Source organism: Rutidosis leptorrhynchoides, chromosome 5, assembly GCF_046630445.1.
Source record: "Rutidosis leptorrhynchoides isolate AG116_Rl617_1_P2 chromosome 5, CSIRO_AGI_Rlap_v1, whole genome shotgun sequence".
NCBI classification, from domain to species: domain Eukaryota; kingdom Viridiplantae; phylum Streptophyta; class Magnoliopsida; order Asterales; family Asteraceae; genus Rutidosis; species Rutidosis leptorrhynchoides.
Genome location: NC_092337.1, coordinates 291,070,114 through 291,085,431, shown reverse-complemented (window position 1 = coordinate 291,085,431; position 15,318 = coordinate 291,070,114). Strand labels below are relative to the sequence as shown.

At 31.8% G+C, this 15,318-nt stretch overlaps 1 protein-coding gene across 1 annotated transcript in view; it reads right to left on the bottom strand.

Moving 5' to 3' along the window:
• Positions 1-575: 575 nt before the first annotated feature.
• The window catches only part of LOC139849427 (uncharacterized), a 59,634-nt gene continuing 44,891 nt past the window's right edge, over positions 576-15,318 (bottom strand). Inside the window, exons 6-8 of the mRNA XM_071839086.1 lie at positions 1,332-1,448; positions 1,073-1,241; positions 576-778 (exon numbers count right to left, since the gene is read on the bottom strand). Coding sequence (XP_071695187.1) covers positions 576-778; positions 1,073-1,241; positions 1,332-1,448 — 489 coding nt within the window. The remainder of the gene's footprint in view (positions 779-1,072; positions 1,242-1,331; positions 1,449-15,318) is intronic.

The window sequence follows — 15,318 nt, the reverse complement described above, 5'->3', positions numbered from 1 at the left end:
TTTAAACCTTTATTTATGAAATAAAGGTTATGGTTTGTTTTAAAAATGAATGCAGTCTTTGAAAAACGTCTCATATAGAGGTCAAAACCTCGCAACGAAATCAATTAATATGGAACGTTTTTAATCAATAAGAACGGGACATTTCAAAGTAGGCTGTGATGGACCAACTGAGCTGGCTAGAATCTTTGTTGGAGATAGTGGTGGAAGATCATTAGTATTAGCATCATTATCACCCTTTTTACGATTACTCTTATCAGTAGGTTTGGAACCATCCTTGTCATCATCATTAGGGTCAGGAGAGCTGGACATCAGATCAGCAGTGGTAGGAGCCGAGTCCATTTCCAGAGCTTCATCAACCTATTCATCAATGGGAAAGAGAGAATCAAAAATGCTCAAAAATTGATCAGCAGGATCATCTTCAGTAAGAACCACACCAAATTCTGGTGCCACATACATGAGAGTGCTATCCAAAGCCATGTCAACGAAATCAGAAGGTAGCTTAGGCACTAGACAAGTTAAGTTTGCAGCCATTAGACCAAATAAATTTGCAGCCATTGGACAAGTTAAGTTTATAATCAGCAGATATCAAATAAATTTGCAGCCATTGGATAAGTTAAGTTTGCAACCATTGGACCAAATAATTTGGACTCAAAAATTGCCTCTGATGTTGGTATCTGGGGTATGGCGTGTGTTTTAGCCAGCCTTTTGATTGAGATGGAATTTGGTGTCCGTAAGCATTGATATGACTTTGCTGACTCACTGGCAACACGTTTTGACCCTATTTATGTAAGAGATTTGTCAGGTTTAGATGTAGTGCGACTCTCTATCATTGTTAAGTCATTGGCTATTTGTGCAGTAGTTTTAGTTGGCTCAACACGATGAAGAGATGGCTCAAGTCTACTTTGAGGGTGAGGTATGATCCCTGTTGGTTGTACTGTCAGCAGAGGATATCTTTCAAAGTACCTTTTATAAAAGTGGGATGGTGCTTGGTTAGAGGAACATGGGTTTCTGCTCCTTTTTACACATGTTTTAAAACCAGTTGAAGTATCAGTAGGATAGGACAAAAATTTACCTTTGACTCCAGTTTTATCTTTTGAAGCAGCAAAATCAGATGTTAAAGATTTTGACGTTTCTGATGATTGGTCGAGAGGAGCATCAAATTCCATAACAGTAGCCTTAGAAGAATCAACATTTGAACCATGTACTCTCGATATGAGGAGATTTGGATTCCATAGCAACATCTACAGAAATCACATGCATGACTTCATGTTGTTCAACATTTGAGAGTGATGATGTCTATTCAGTGACATGTTGAGGCTCAACAGTAAGACTCCAATTGCACTTTTATCAAGAACTAGTTGTGCAACAGATTCCATAACCAATTGAGTAATATCAGTAGATAAGCATAGTGTTGTCTCTAAAGGAGGAGCACCATATAACGACCCGTCCTAATCCATCCGGACGAATACATTACATTTGGTTACATCGCGAGGTACTTGACCTCTATATGATACATTTTACAAACATTGCATTCGTTTTTAAAAGACAAACTTTCAACACATCGAAAGTTGACAGCATGCATTACTTTTCATAATATATCCAACTATAATTGACTTAATAATAATTTTGATGAACTCAACGACTCAAATGCAACGTCTTTTGAAATATGTCATGAATGACTCCAAGTAATATCTCTAAAATGAGCAAATGCACAGTGGAAGATTTCTTTCATACCTGAGAATAAACATGCTTTAAAGTGTCAACCAAAAGGTTGGTGAGTTCATTAGTTTAACATAAATAATCATCTCCATCATTTTAATAGACTACAAGAATTTCATTTCCAGTTATCAAAAATATACGTCCCATGCATAGAGACAAAAATCATTCATATGGTGAACACCTGGTAACCGACATTAACAAGATGCATATAAGAATATCCCCTATCATTCCAGGAAATCCTTCGGACATGATAAAAACAACATCGAAGTACTAAAGCATCCGGTAATTTGGATGGGGTTCGTTAGGCCCAATAGATCTATCATTAGGATTCGCATCAATTAGTAGATCGGTTTACTAATTCTTAGGTTACCAAGTAAAAGGGGCATATTCGGCTTCAATCATTCACCCATATAATGTAGTTTCAATTACTTGTGTCTATTTCATAAAACATTTATAAAAATTGGGCATGTATTCTCAGCCCAAAAATATAAAGGGTAAAAAGGCAAATGAAACTCACAATACTGTATTTTGTAGTAAAAATACATATGACGACATTAAACAATGCAGGATTGGCCTCGGATTCACGAACTTCACTAAATAGGCTTGTTAAAAAAAATGCCACCAGCAGGAATCGAACCTGAGACCTCTCGATAACCCGTAAGCCTCCTTAACCATTCGGCTGTGTGTGTTTTTCTGTTTCAATACCATTACCATATTTTTTTAACCTGTAAATTCTTCTGTTTAATTCATCTTCTTCCCCAAAAATATAAATCAGTCAACCAGGGTTTTGAAACCAGTAATAACCAAATTATTAGGATCTAAAACGTATACATAAACATTTATTCAATGATCCAATTATTTTAAAACAGAAAAACGAAATAAAGAAGCTGTAACAGGTTTTTTAAAAAAAATATGTATAGACTTTAAAATCAAACTCGAATTTGCAGAGTGTTTTAGCCCAAGATCACAACATGGAATATGTTTCAAATACCCCCTAGAAACTATCTGGATCACAAATTGGACTTATAACATCACAATATACTCGAATTTAACGATGAACAAAATTATTTGACTTTTGGAAAGAATCTTTGACCTCAAAATTAAACTTTGTTAAGAATAATTTGAAATGTCCCGTTCTTATTGATTAAAAACGTTCCATATTAATTGATTTCGTTGCGAGGTTTTGACCTCTATATGAGACGTTTTTCAAAGACTGCATTCATTTTAAAACAAACCATAACCTTTATTTCATCAATAAAGGTTTAAAAAGCTTTACGTAGATTATCAAATAATGATAATCTAAAATATCCTGTTTACACACGACCATTACATAATGGTTTACAATACAAATATGTTACAACAAAATAAGTTTCTTGAATGCAGTTTTTACACAATATCATACAAGCATGGACTCCAAATCTCGTCCTTATTTAAGTATGCGACAGCGGAAGCTCTTAATAATCACCTGAGAATAAACATGCTTAAAACGTCAACAAAAATGTTGGTGAGTTATAGGTTTAACCTATATATATCAAATCATAATAATAGACCACAAGACTTCATATTTCAATACACATCCCATACATAGAGATAAAAATCATTCATATGGTGAACACCTGGTAACCGACATTAACAAGATGCATATATAAGAATATCCCCATCATTTCGGGACACCCTTCGGATATGATATAAATTTCGAAGTACTAAAGCATCCGGTACTTTGGATGGGGTTTGTTAGGTCCAATAGATCTATCTTTAGGATTCGCGTCAATTAGGGTGTCTGTTCCCTAATTCTTAGATTACCAGACTTAATAAAAAGGGGCATATTCGATTTCGATAATTCAACCATAGAATGTAGTTTTACGTACTTGTGTCTATTTTGTAAATCATTTATAAAACCTGCATGTATTCTCATCCCAAAAATATTAGATTTTAAAAGTGGGACTATAACTCACTTTCACAGATTTTTACTTCGTCGGGAAGTAAGACTTGGCCACTGGTTGATTCACGAACCTATAACAATATATACATATATATCAAAGTATGTTTAAAATATATTTACAACACTTTTAATATATTTTGATGTTTTAAGTTTATTAAGTCAGCTGTCCTTGTTAGTAACCTACAACTAGTTGTGCACAGTTAGATGTACAGAAATAAATCGATAAATATTATCTTGAATCAATCCACGACCCAGTGTATACGTATCTCAGTATTGATCACAACTCAAACTATATATATTTTGGAATCAACCTCAACCCTGTATAGCTAACTCCAACATTCACATATAGAGTGTCTATAGTTGTTCCGAAATATATATAGATGTGTCGACATGATAGGTCGAAATATTGTATACGTGTCTATGGTATCTCAAGATTACATAATATACAATACAAGTTGATTAAGTTATGGTTGGAATAGATTTGTTACCAATTTTCACGTAGCTAAAATGAGAAAAATTATCCAATCTTGTTTTACCCATAACTTCTTCATTTTAAATCCGTTTTAAGTAAATCAAATTGCTATGGTTTCATATTGAACTCTATTTTATGAATCTAAACAGAAAAAGTATAGGTTTATAGTCGGAAAAATAAGTTACAAGTCGTTTTTGTAAAGGTAGTCATTTCAGTCGAAAGAACGACGTCTAGATGACCATTTTAGAAAACATACTTCCACTTTGAGTTTAACCATATTTTTTGGATATAGTTTCATGTTCATAATAAAAATCATTTTCTCAGAATAACAACTTTTAAATCAAAATTTATCATAGTTTTTAATTAACTAACCCAAAACAGCCCGCGGTGTTACTACGACGGCGTAAATTCGGTTTTACGGTGTTTTTCGTGTTTCCAGGTTTTAAATCATTAAGTTAGCATATCATATAGATATAGAACATGTGTTTAGTTGATTTTAAAAGTCAAGTTAGAAGGATTAACTTTTGTTTGCGAACAAGTTTAGAATTAACTAAACTATATTCTAGTGATTACAAGTTTAAACCTTCGAATAAGATAGCTTTATATGTATGAATCGAATGATGTTATGAACATCATTACTACCTTAAGTTCCTTGGATAAACCTACTGGAAAAGAGAAAAATGGATCTAGCTTCAACGGATCCTTGGATGGCTCGAAGTTCTTGAAGCAGAATCATGACACGAAAACAAGTTCAAGTAAGATCATCACTTGAAATAAGATTTTTATAGTTATAGAAATTGAACCAAAGTTTGAATATGATTATTACCTTGTATTAGGATGATAACCTACTTAAGAAACAAAGATTTCTTGAGGTTGGATGATCACCTTACAAGATTGGAAGTGAGCTAGCAAACTTGAAAGTATTCTTGATTTTATGTAACTAGAACTTGTAGAATATATGAAGAACACTTAGAACTTGAAGATAGAACTTGAGAGAGATCAATTAGATGAAGAAAAGTGAAGAATGAAAGTGTTTGTAGGTGTTTTTGGTCGTTGGTGTATGGATTAGATATAAAGGATATGTAATTTTGTTTTCATGTAAATAAGTCATGAATGATTACTCATATTTTTGTAATTTTATGAGATATTTCTTGCTAGTTGCCAAATGATGGTTCCCACATGTGTTAGGTGACTCACATGGGCTGCTAAGAGCTGATCATTTTAGTGTATATACCAATAGTACATACATCTAAAAGTTGTGTATTGTACGAGTACGAATACGGGTGCATACGAGTAGAAATGTTGATGAAACTGAACGAGGATGTAATTGTAAGCATTTTTGTTAAGTAGAAGTATTTTGATAAGTGTATTGAAGTCTTTCAAAAGTGTATAAATACATATTAAAACACTACATGTATATACATTTTAACTGAGTCGTTAAGTCATCGTTAGTCGTTACATGTAAGTGTTGTTTTGAAACCTTTAGGTTAACGATCTTGTTAAATGTTGTTAACCCAATGTTTATAATATCAAATAAGATTTTAAATTATTATATTATCATGATATTATCATGTATGAATATCTCTTAATATGATATATATACATTAAATGTCTTTACAACGATAATCGTTACATATATGTCTCGTTTAAAAATCATTAAGTTAGTAGTCTTGTTTTTACATATGTAGTTCATTGTTAATATACTTAATGATATGTTTACTTATCATAGTATCATGTTAACTATATATATATCCATATATATGTCATCATATAGTTTTTACAAGTTTTAACGTTCGTGAATCACCGGTTAACTTGGGTGGTCAATTGTCTATATGAAACATATTTCAATTAATCAAGTCTTAACAAGTTTGATTGATTAACATGTTGGAAACATTTAATCATGTAAATATCAATCTCAATTAATATATATAAACATGGAAAAGTTCGGGTCACTACAGTACCTACCCGTTAAATAAATTTCGTCCCGAAATTTTAAGCTGTTGAAGGTGTTGACGAATCTTCTGGAAATAGATGCGGGTATTTCTTCTTCATCTGATCTTCATGCTCCCAGGTGAACTCGGGTCCTCTACGAGCATTCCATCGAACCTTAACAATTGGTATCTTGTTTTGCTTAAGTCTTTTAACCTCACGATCCATTATTTCTACGGGTTCTTCGATGAATTGAAGTTTTTCGTTGATTTGGATTTCATCTAACGGAATAGTGAGATCTTCTTTAGCAAAACATTTCTTCAAATTCGAGATGTGGAAAGTGTTATGTATAGCCGCGAGTTGTTGAGGTAACTCAAGTCGGTAAGCTACTGGTCCGACACGATCAATAATCTTGAATGGTCCAATATACCTTGGATTTAATTTCCCTCGTTTACCAAATCGAATAACGCCTTTCCAAGGTGCAACTTTAAGCATGACCATCTCTCCAATTTCAAATTCAATATCTTTTCTTTTAATGTTAGCGTAGCTCTTTTGTCGACTTTGGGCGGTTTTCAACCGTTGTTGAATTTGGATGATCTTCTCGGTAGTTTCTTGTATAATCTCCGGACCCGTAATCTGTCTATCCCCCACTTCACTCCAAAAAATCGGAGACCTGCACTTTCTACCATAAAGTGCTTCAAACGGCGCCATCTCAATGCTTGAATGGTAGCTGTTGTTGTAGGAAAATTCTGCTAACGGTAGATGTCGATCCCAACTGTTTTTGAAATCAATAACACATGCTCGTAGCATGTCTTCAAGCGTTTGTATCGTCCTTTCACTCTGCCCATCAGTTTGTGGATGATAGGCAGTACTCATGTCTAGACGAGTTCCTAATGCTTGCTGTAATGTCTGCCAGAATCTTGAAATAAATCTGCCATCCCTATCAGAGATAATAGAGATTGGTATTCCATGTCTGGAGACGACTTCCTTCAAATACAGTCGTGCTAACTTCTCCATCTTGTCATCTTCTCTTATTGGCAGGAAGTGTGCTGATTTGGTGAGACGATCAACTATTACCCAAATAGTATCAAAATCACTTGCAGTCCTTGGCAATTTAGTGATGAAATCCATGGTAATATTTTCCCATTTCCATTCCGGGATTTCGGGTTGTTGAAGTAGACCTGATGGTTTCTGATGCTCAGCTTTGACCTTAGAACACGTCAAACATTCCCCTACGTATTTAGCAACATCGGCTTTCATACCTGGCCACCAAAAATGTTTCTTGAGATCCTTGTACATCTTCCCCGTTCCAGGATGTATTGAGTATCTGGTTTTATGAGCTTCTCTAAGTACCATTTCTCTCATATCTCCAAATTTTGGTACCCAAATCCTTTCAGCCCTATACCGGGTTCCGTCTTCCCGAATATTAAGATGCTTCTCCGATCCTTTGGGTATTTCATCCTTTAAATTTCCCTCTTTTAAAACTCCTTGTTGCGCCTCCTTTATTTGAGTAGTAAGGTTATTATGAATCATTATATTCATAGATTTTACTCGAATGGGTTCTCTGACCTTCCTGCTCAAGGCATCGGCTACCACATTTGCCTTCCCTGGGTGGTAACGAATCTCAAAGTCGTAATCATTCAATAATTCAATCCACCTATGCTGCCTCATATTCAGTTGTTTCTGATTAAATATATGTTGAAGACTTTTGTGGTCGGTATATATAATACTTTTGACCCCATATAAGTAGTGCCTCCAAGTCTTTAATGCAAAAACAACCGCGTCTAATTCCAAATCATGCGTCGTATAATTTTGTTCGTGAATCTTCAATTGTCTAGACGCATAAGCAATCACCTTCGTTCGTTGCATTAATACACAATCGAGACCTTGCTTTGATGCATCATAATAAATCACAAAATCATCATTCCCTTCAGGCAATGACAATATAGGTGCCGTAGTTAGCTTTTTCTTCAATAACTGAAACGCTTTCTCTTGTTCATCATTCCATTCAAATTTCTTCCCTTTATGCGTTAATGCAGTCAAGGGTTTTGCTATTCTGGAAAAGTCTTGGATGAACCTTCTGTAGTAACCAGCTAGTCCTAAAAACTGGCGTATGTGTTTCGGAGTTTTCGGGGTTTCCCACTTTTCAACAGTTTCTATCTTTGCCGGATCCACCTTAATACCTTCTTTGTTCACTATGTGACCGAGGAATTGAACTTCTTCCAACCAAAATGCACACTTTGAAAACTTAGCGTACAATTCTTCCTTCCTCAATACTTCTAACACCTTTCTCAAAAGTTCACCGTGTTCTTGGTCATTCTTTGAGTAAATAAGTATGTCATCAATGAAAACAATGACAAACTTGTCAAGGTATGGTCCACACACTCGGTTTATAAGGTCCATGAACACAGCTGGTGCATTAGTTAAAACAAACGGCATGACCATAAACTCGTAATGACCGTAACGTGTTCTGAAAGCAGTCTTTGGAATATCATCTTCTTTCACCCGCATTTGATGATACCCGGAACGTAAGTCAATCTTTGAATAAACAGACGAGCCTTGTAGTTGATCAAATAAGTCGTCGATTCTCGGTATTGGTAGCGGTTCTTGATGGTAAGTTTGTTCAACTCTCGGTAGTCGATACACAACCTGAATGTACCATCTTTCTTCTTGACAAACAAAACAGGAGCTCCCCACGGTGATGTGCTTGGTCGAATGAAACCATGCTCTAAAAGTTCTTGTAATTGGCTTTGCAGTTCTTTCATCTCGCTGGGTGCGAGTCTGTAAGGAGCACGAGCTATTGGTGCAGCTCCTGGTACAAGATCTATTTGAAATTCAACGGATCGATGTGGGGGTAATCCCGGTAATTCTTTCGGAAATACATCAGGAAATTCTTTTGCAATGGGAACATCATTGATGCTCTTTTCTTCAGTTTGTACTTTCTCGACGTGTGCTAGAACAGCATAGCAACCTTTTCTTATTAGTTTTTGTGCCTTCAAATTACTAATAAGATGTAGCTTCGTGTTGCCCTTTTCTCCGTACACCATTAAGGGTTTTCCTTTTTCTCGTATAATGCGAATTGCATTTTTGTAACAAACGATCTCTGCTTTCACTTCTTTCAACCAGTCCATACCGATTATCACATCAAAACTCCCTAACTCTACTGGTATCAAATCAATCTTAAATATTTCGCTACCGGGTTTAATTTCTCGATTCCGGCATATATTATCTGCTGAAATTAATTTACCGTTTGCTAATTCGAGTAAAAATTTACTATCTGATGTGTGCGATCGAGACCTTTATTTATGAACGGATTTGAGTTGTTTTGTTACACGAATTGATTTATTGTATATGTGGTATTTTATTGATTTTAGGTTGATTTCACACATATATATAGGCAACTAGTCCTATCCGTGTAGTTTAGTTTGTTGGTAAATCCGATTCGTTCCACAGGGAGATGGAGTGTTTAATGGTTTTTAATAGTCTTTGATGTCAAACTTAATTAAAGAGGGTTTTGGATTAGGCAATTTATGGTAACAGTAAAAGAAAATAACTTAACTAATTTACTAAATAAAATTACAAGATTACAATAATTAACTTAAAAAGAAACTAAATGAAATTATGCTAATTATGATGCGATAATTATATTACTAGATGGTAATTAGTAAAATAGTAATTTTCAATAAAACTATATATTTAGAATTTTGTTTTAAGTAATTATTATATAAACTTATTTAACTTAACTAAATGACATTTTTAATTAAACTAATACAAATTAAAAGGAAATTAATTAATTTACTAATTATAAACTAGTTACAATTTATAAACTTATAATTAATACTAATTTTTAGAATTAAAACATGTATTTAAGTATTTTATAATAATTAAAACTAATTATATAAAAAAAATAACCTAAGTATAATAATTAAAATAACTAAAAACCTAAATATATAATATTAAATAATTAAAAACCCTAAATTTAACCTACAGGTACTGTAGCCGTATTCAAGGCCTACACGATTCGTGTGATGATACACGATTCGTGTATGAGTAAAAAGATGTGACAAATAACTGTTACGAAAATTAACTATTTTTATGTATTTTTTTTATATTTTAAAATAATACTTCGTAAATTATAAACTTAATACTTTTATAAGAAATATAAATGAGATAAATGAGAGTGTTTACTTAATTGTATCACCCCTAGGTCCATGGATTGTTTTAAGTTTTACGCCCTATTTAAAATGTTCTAGTATCAAACTTTACATTTTTCTCTCGAATAAATATAAAGTTACAACTTAACTAAATAAAATCTAATTTTCATTGGATTCTTTTTAGAAAGCTACTATTCCCTAAGTATTTAAATTGAGACCTAGCCTAGTTTTGACCTTCGCCAATACCTAAATTATAACGGTTTCCCTTTTTATAATTTCACCTTCATATAACTTATTGATATCACCCAAACCACCGAAGTTTATTTCTAAATTGGTGTCAATAACTTATCCATAAATTCGTCTAGATCATTTTTAATGTTGAAGCTCAATTTATGTAAATAAAAACAACTTTCGTTATTTAAATTTAATAAATTAAGTGGCAAGGGTTAAATACCTAATTACATAAAAATGGTTCTTTTAACTAGGCTCAATATTAAAAATACTAAAGTTACATTTTAACTTTTACTAATGGTAACAATCCATTTCACTAGGGGCTCTACATTTAAGCAAACACTAGGGAAATTTAGCTATTCATTACACTAAGGTAGACATAAAAATATAGATATGCAAACATAATAACAATGCTAATTTTAACAGAGTAAACTTACTAAAATATCTTCACTTGCATTAACTTCAAACGGTAGAAAAATTACAATAATAACACCCCTTTCACGCGTACAATAACACCCTTTATCACGAACAATACCCCCTTAATAATTGATACTTGAAACTAATTACAATAGGTACAAGTAAAAATAACAATAGTAATTTGATATAGTAATTTTGTGTGTATATTCTCTCCAACTCTGAACGTACTCCATATTTATAATTGAAGTAGTAGTTGGTGAATGTTTTGTTGAATTCCTGCTGTATCTCCATTGAGTTAAAGAATTGTTTTAAAATTAAAAAGCCAGCCGCCCCATTTCACGTTCTGGAAAGTCTTGTGGCCTAACATTACACGATTCGTGTATGCTCACACGATTCGTGTAAGACCAGATATCTACACGTTTCGTGTAGACATACATGATTCGTGTAAGATCAAATAACAGTTTTCTTCATTTTTCTTCTTCAGTTGTTCTTTGTTGATCCCGTGTTGACGTGTACTGATTTGGCACTTCTCATTTGAACTCTTTTCTTCTTTCATCTTGTACTTTCATTCGGATAAATGTTTCTTGATATAAATCTAGTTAAAACTATCGTTTTATCGTCGTTTCTTCTAACTTCACTCTTTTGTCGTTTTTCTCGTGAAATGCGCATTGAATGTCTTTGTAGATGATAAAAACCTATGAAATATAAGTGATATTGCGTTGAATAATATGTATGTTTAGAGCAATATCAAAATACCCCACACTAGAACGTTGCTTGTCCTCAAGCAATTACATCTTTTAACAGAGTTAGAACATTATATATCTTTATTATCGAACATTAGATCACACAACACACACTACACGAAATGAAACACACGCTATATGAAATATATTACACAACACAGTATTTATTGGATCACACGCACATGAAACGAAATTCTGACAACAGAAACAAACATGAAACTCGTGATTAGGGTTTAAAAATTTGGATCCTTAGGGAAAATTGGACCTTGTGAAAACGTTTTATGATTTTATAAAATGTCAGGCTAGTTTTTAAACTAGACACGTTTTCCGGTTTTAACCTCAAATTCCGGTTGAGGGTAACTGAAAACCGAAGTCTCAGTCGGCGATTAGCAAGCTATTCGCCCCCATGATTGTAGTATCATGGAACTTGAAGCCGAATGTCCAAAAAATGGTTTTACACAAATATAATTCATAAAATAGCATAAGTTTTAGAACAAAATTATATCGTGTCCAAATATCATCGGTGAACCATGAGTTTGCACACCTCAATTTGTTATGGCATATGTATGTTGACCGCGGTCAAACATAGATGCGGTTAATCTTTACGGAGATCATCCATCTGGGGATTAGATTCATTAGTCTTAAAAGCTAATTTGCATTGTGCCCCCCCCATTGTACGAGACAGATCCATCTCATGGTTAGGATAAGTCTGACCACCAAAAACCCTGTTTGATGCTGAGGTTAGGTGGATTTCCAGCCGATTTTAGGGATGACTTTTCAAGATTTTTCGTCAACCTACAGCTGTTCTGGACTACATCTTCTAACAAAAGTTAGCAAGTGTGTCAATTTGGAAGACCTTACTTCCTTACGGGATGGACTTGATTCATCCTCTATTACTCGTAATAGTGGAATATTCAGGTTTATACGTTCCAAAGCAATGATATCTGCAATAACTTCATAGAAACATGTGATATATGGTTCTCAACATAAGGTTTTATAAATTCTTGTTATACTTGGTTTCCTTTTATAGGTTTTAAACAAATAACTTATGCGTTTTTAATGTATTGAGACGATAATTTCGGTTTTTGACACCTATGCTTTAATCGCTCGTAGTTACCCTAAAAATTCATTTGATATATTTGTTTAAAATTTTTATAAATCTTGATAAAAATCACCAAATTATAAGTTCTCGAGAATTTATATATTCCCACCCCACACTTAAGATTATGTAATGCCCTCATTACATAAAAATCAGATAATAATGCATAAATTTGAGAGGACAAAAAGTGTGAAGTATTTGGAACTTCCTTTGTTAACCGATTTGGATTTTCAAATTGTTTTACCTATGATCATATCCAATGTTTGTATCACAATGTAATTTGATGTTTCGTTTCGTCTAATTGCATTTTCGTCTGTACCTGTCAAAACCATGTTAAAAACACACAAAAATATGGGGTTTTAATTCAATCGTACAACACATTTTTTTACCCCACACTATATTTTCTTGCTAATATAAAAAATAAAAATATAATAAGTTTCAATACACACCAAAAAATTATGTTATTACAAACTAACATAATTATGTTATTACATTTTTTTTTTTTTTTTTTGTATAACTTATAATTAATTAAATTTAAAATCTCTTTTATAGATTTATATTTGTAACGGAAATTCAGTTTTTATACCTGTTCTTTATCCGTTTATAAATCTTAAAAATAAATTTATAAAATTCAATTCATTAATAGTTAAAGTTTTTATAGTTTTTCTGAAAACAAATTCAAAAATAAAATAAAAACACTCTATTTTTGTGTTAAAAATATTAACATTTTTAATTTTAGAACAAGTTCATAAAAAATTAAAATTACATAATGTAAAATACACTCTATTTTTATTTAACTTAAAATCAATTGAATTCAAAATATCTTTTATAAATTTATATTTGTAACGGAAATTCGGTTTTTTACACCTGATCTTAATCCGTTTATAAATTTTTAATTTCAATTTATAAAATTCAATTAATTAAAAGTTTAAAGTTTTTATAGTTTTATCGAAAATAAATAAAATAAAAACAAGTACATGAAAAATAAAAATTAAATAAATAAAAATTCACTCTATTTTTGTTATATACCCTTAAATCAACTAATTTTCAAACTTAAAACTTTGTTTCCTATCGTCTAGGTAGAGATTAATTTCGGTTGTCAAACCTATCATTATCCACGACAAAGATTTACAAGTTATATATTTTTACGGTTATTGATAAAAGAGTATATTTTTGCAATCTACTATAGACTTTTAGAATTTAACAAATATTCTGTACAATTTTTGAAAAATAAAAATTCAGTTGTGACACCTAACATTTTCATTTTCAAAGAAACAAGTTAAACTCAAGGCGTTTCCCCGGCAGCGGCGCCAAAAAGTTGATGTGTGCGATCGAGACCTTTATTTATGAACGGATTTGAGTTGTTTTGTTACACGAATTGATTTATTGTATATGTGGTATTTTATTGATTTTAGGTTGATTTCACACATATATATAGGCAACTAGTCCTATCCGTGTAGTTTAGTTTGTTGGTAAATCCGATTCGTTCCACAGGGAGATGGAGTGTTTAATGGTTTTTAATAGTCTTTGATGTCAAACTTAATTAAAGAGGGTTTTGGATTAGGCAATTTATGGTAACAGTAAAAGAAAATAACTTAACTAATTTACTAAATAAAATTACAAGATTACAATAATTAACTTAAAAAGAAACTAAATGAAATTATGCTAATTATGATGCGATAATTATATTACTAGATGGTAATTAGTAAAATAGTAATTTTCAATAAAACTATATATTTAGAATTTTGTTTTAAGTAATTATTATATAAACTTATTTAACTTAACTAAATGACATTTTTAATTAAACTAATACAAATTAAAAGGAAATTAATTAATTTACTAATTATAAACTAGTTACAATTTATAAACTTATAATTAATACTAATTTTTAGAATTAAAACATGTATTTAAGTATTTTATAATAATTAAAACTAATTATATAAAAAAAATAACCTAAGTATAATAATTAAAATAACTAAAAACCTAAATATATAATATTAAATAATTAAAAACCCTAAATTTAACCTACGGGTACTGTAGCCGTATTCAAGGCCTACACGATTCGTGTGATGATACACGATTCGTGTATGAGTAAAAAGATGTGACAAATAACTGTTACGAAAATTAACTATTTTTATGTATTTTTTTTTATATTTTAAAATAATACTTCGTAAATAATAAACTTAATACTTTTATAAGAAATATAAATGAGATAAATGAGAGTGTTTACTTAATTGTGTCACCCCTAGGTCCATGGATTGTTTTAAGTTTTACGCCCTATTTAAAATGTTCTAGTATCAAACTTTACATTTTTCTCTCGAATAAATATAAAGTTACAACTTAACTAAATAAAATCTAATTTTCATTGGATTCTTTTTAGAAAGATACTATTCCCTAAGTATTTAAATTGAGACCTAGCCTAGTTTTGACCTTCGCCAATACCTAAATTATAACGGTTTCCCTTTTTATAATTTCACCTTCATATAACTTATTGATATCACCCAAACCACCGAAGTTTATTTCTAAATTGGTGTCAATAACTTATCCATAAATTCGTCTAGATCATTTTTAATGTTGAAGCTCAATTTATGTAAATAAAAACAACTTTCGTT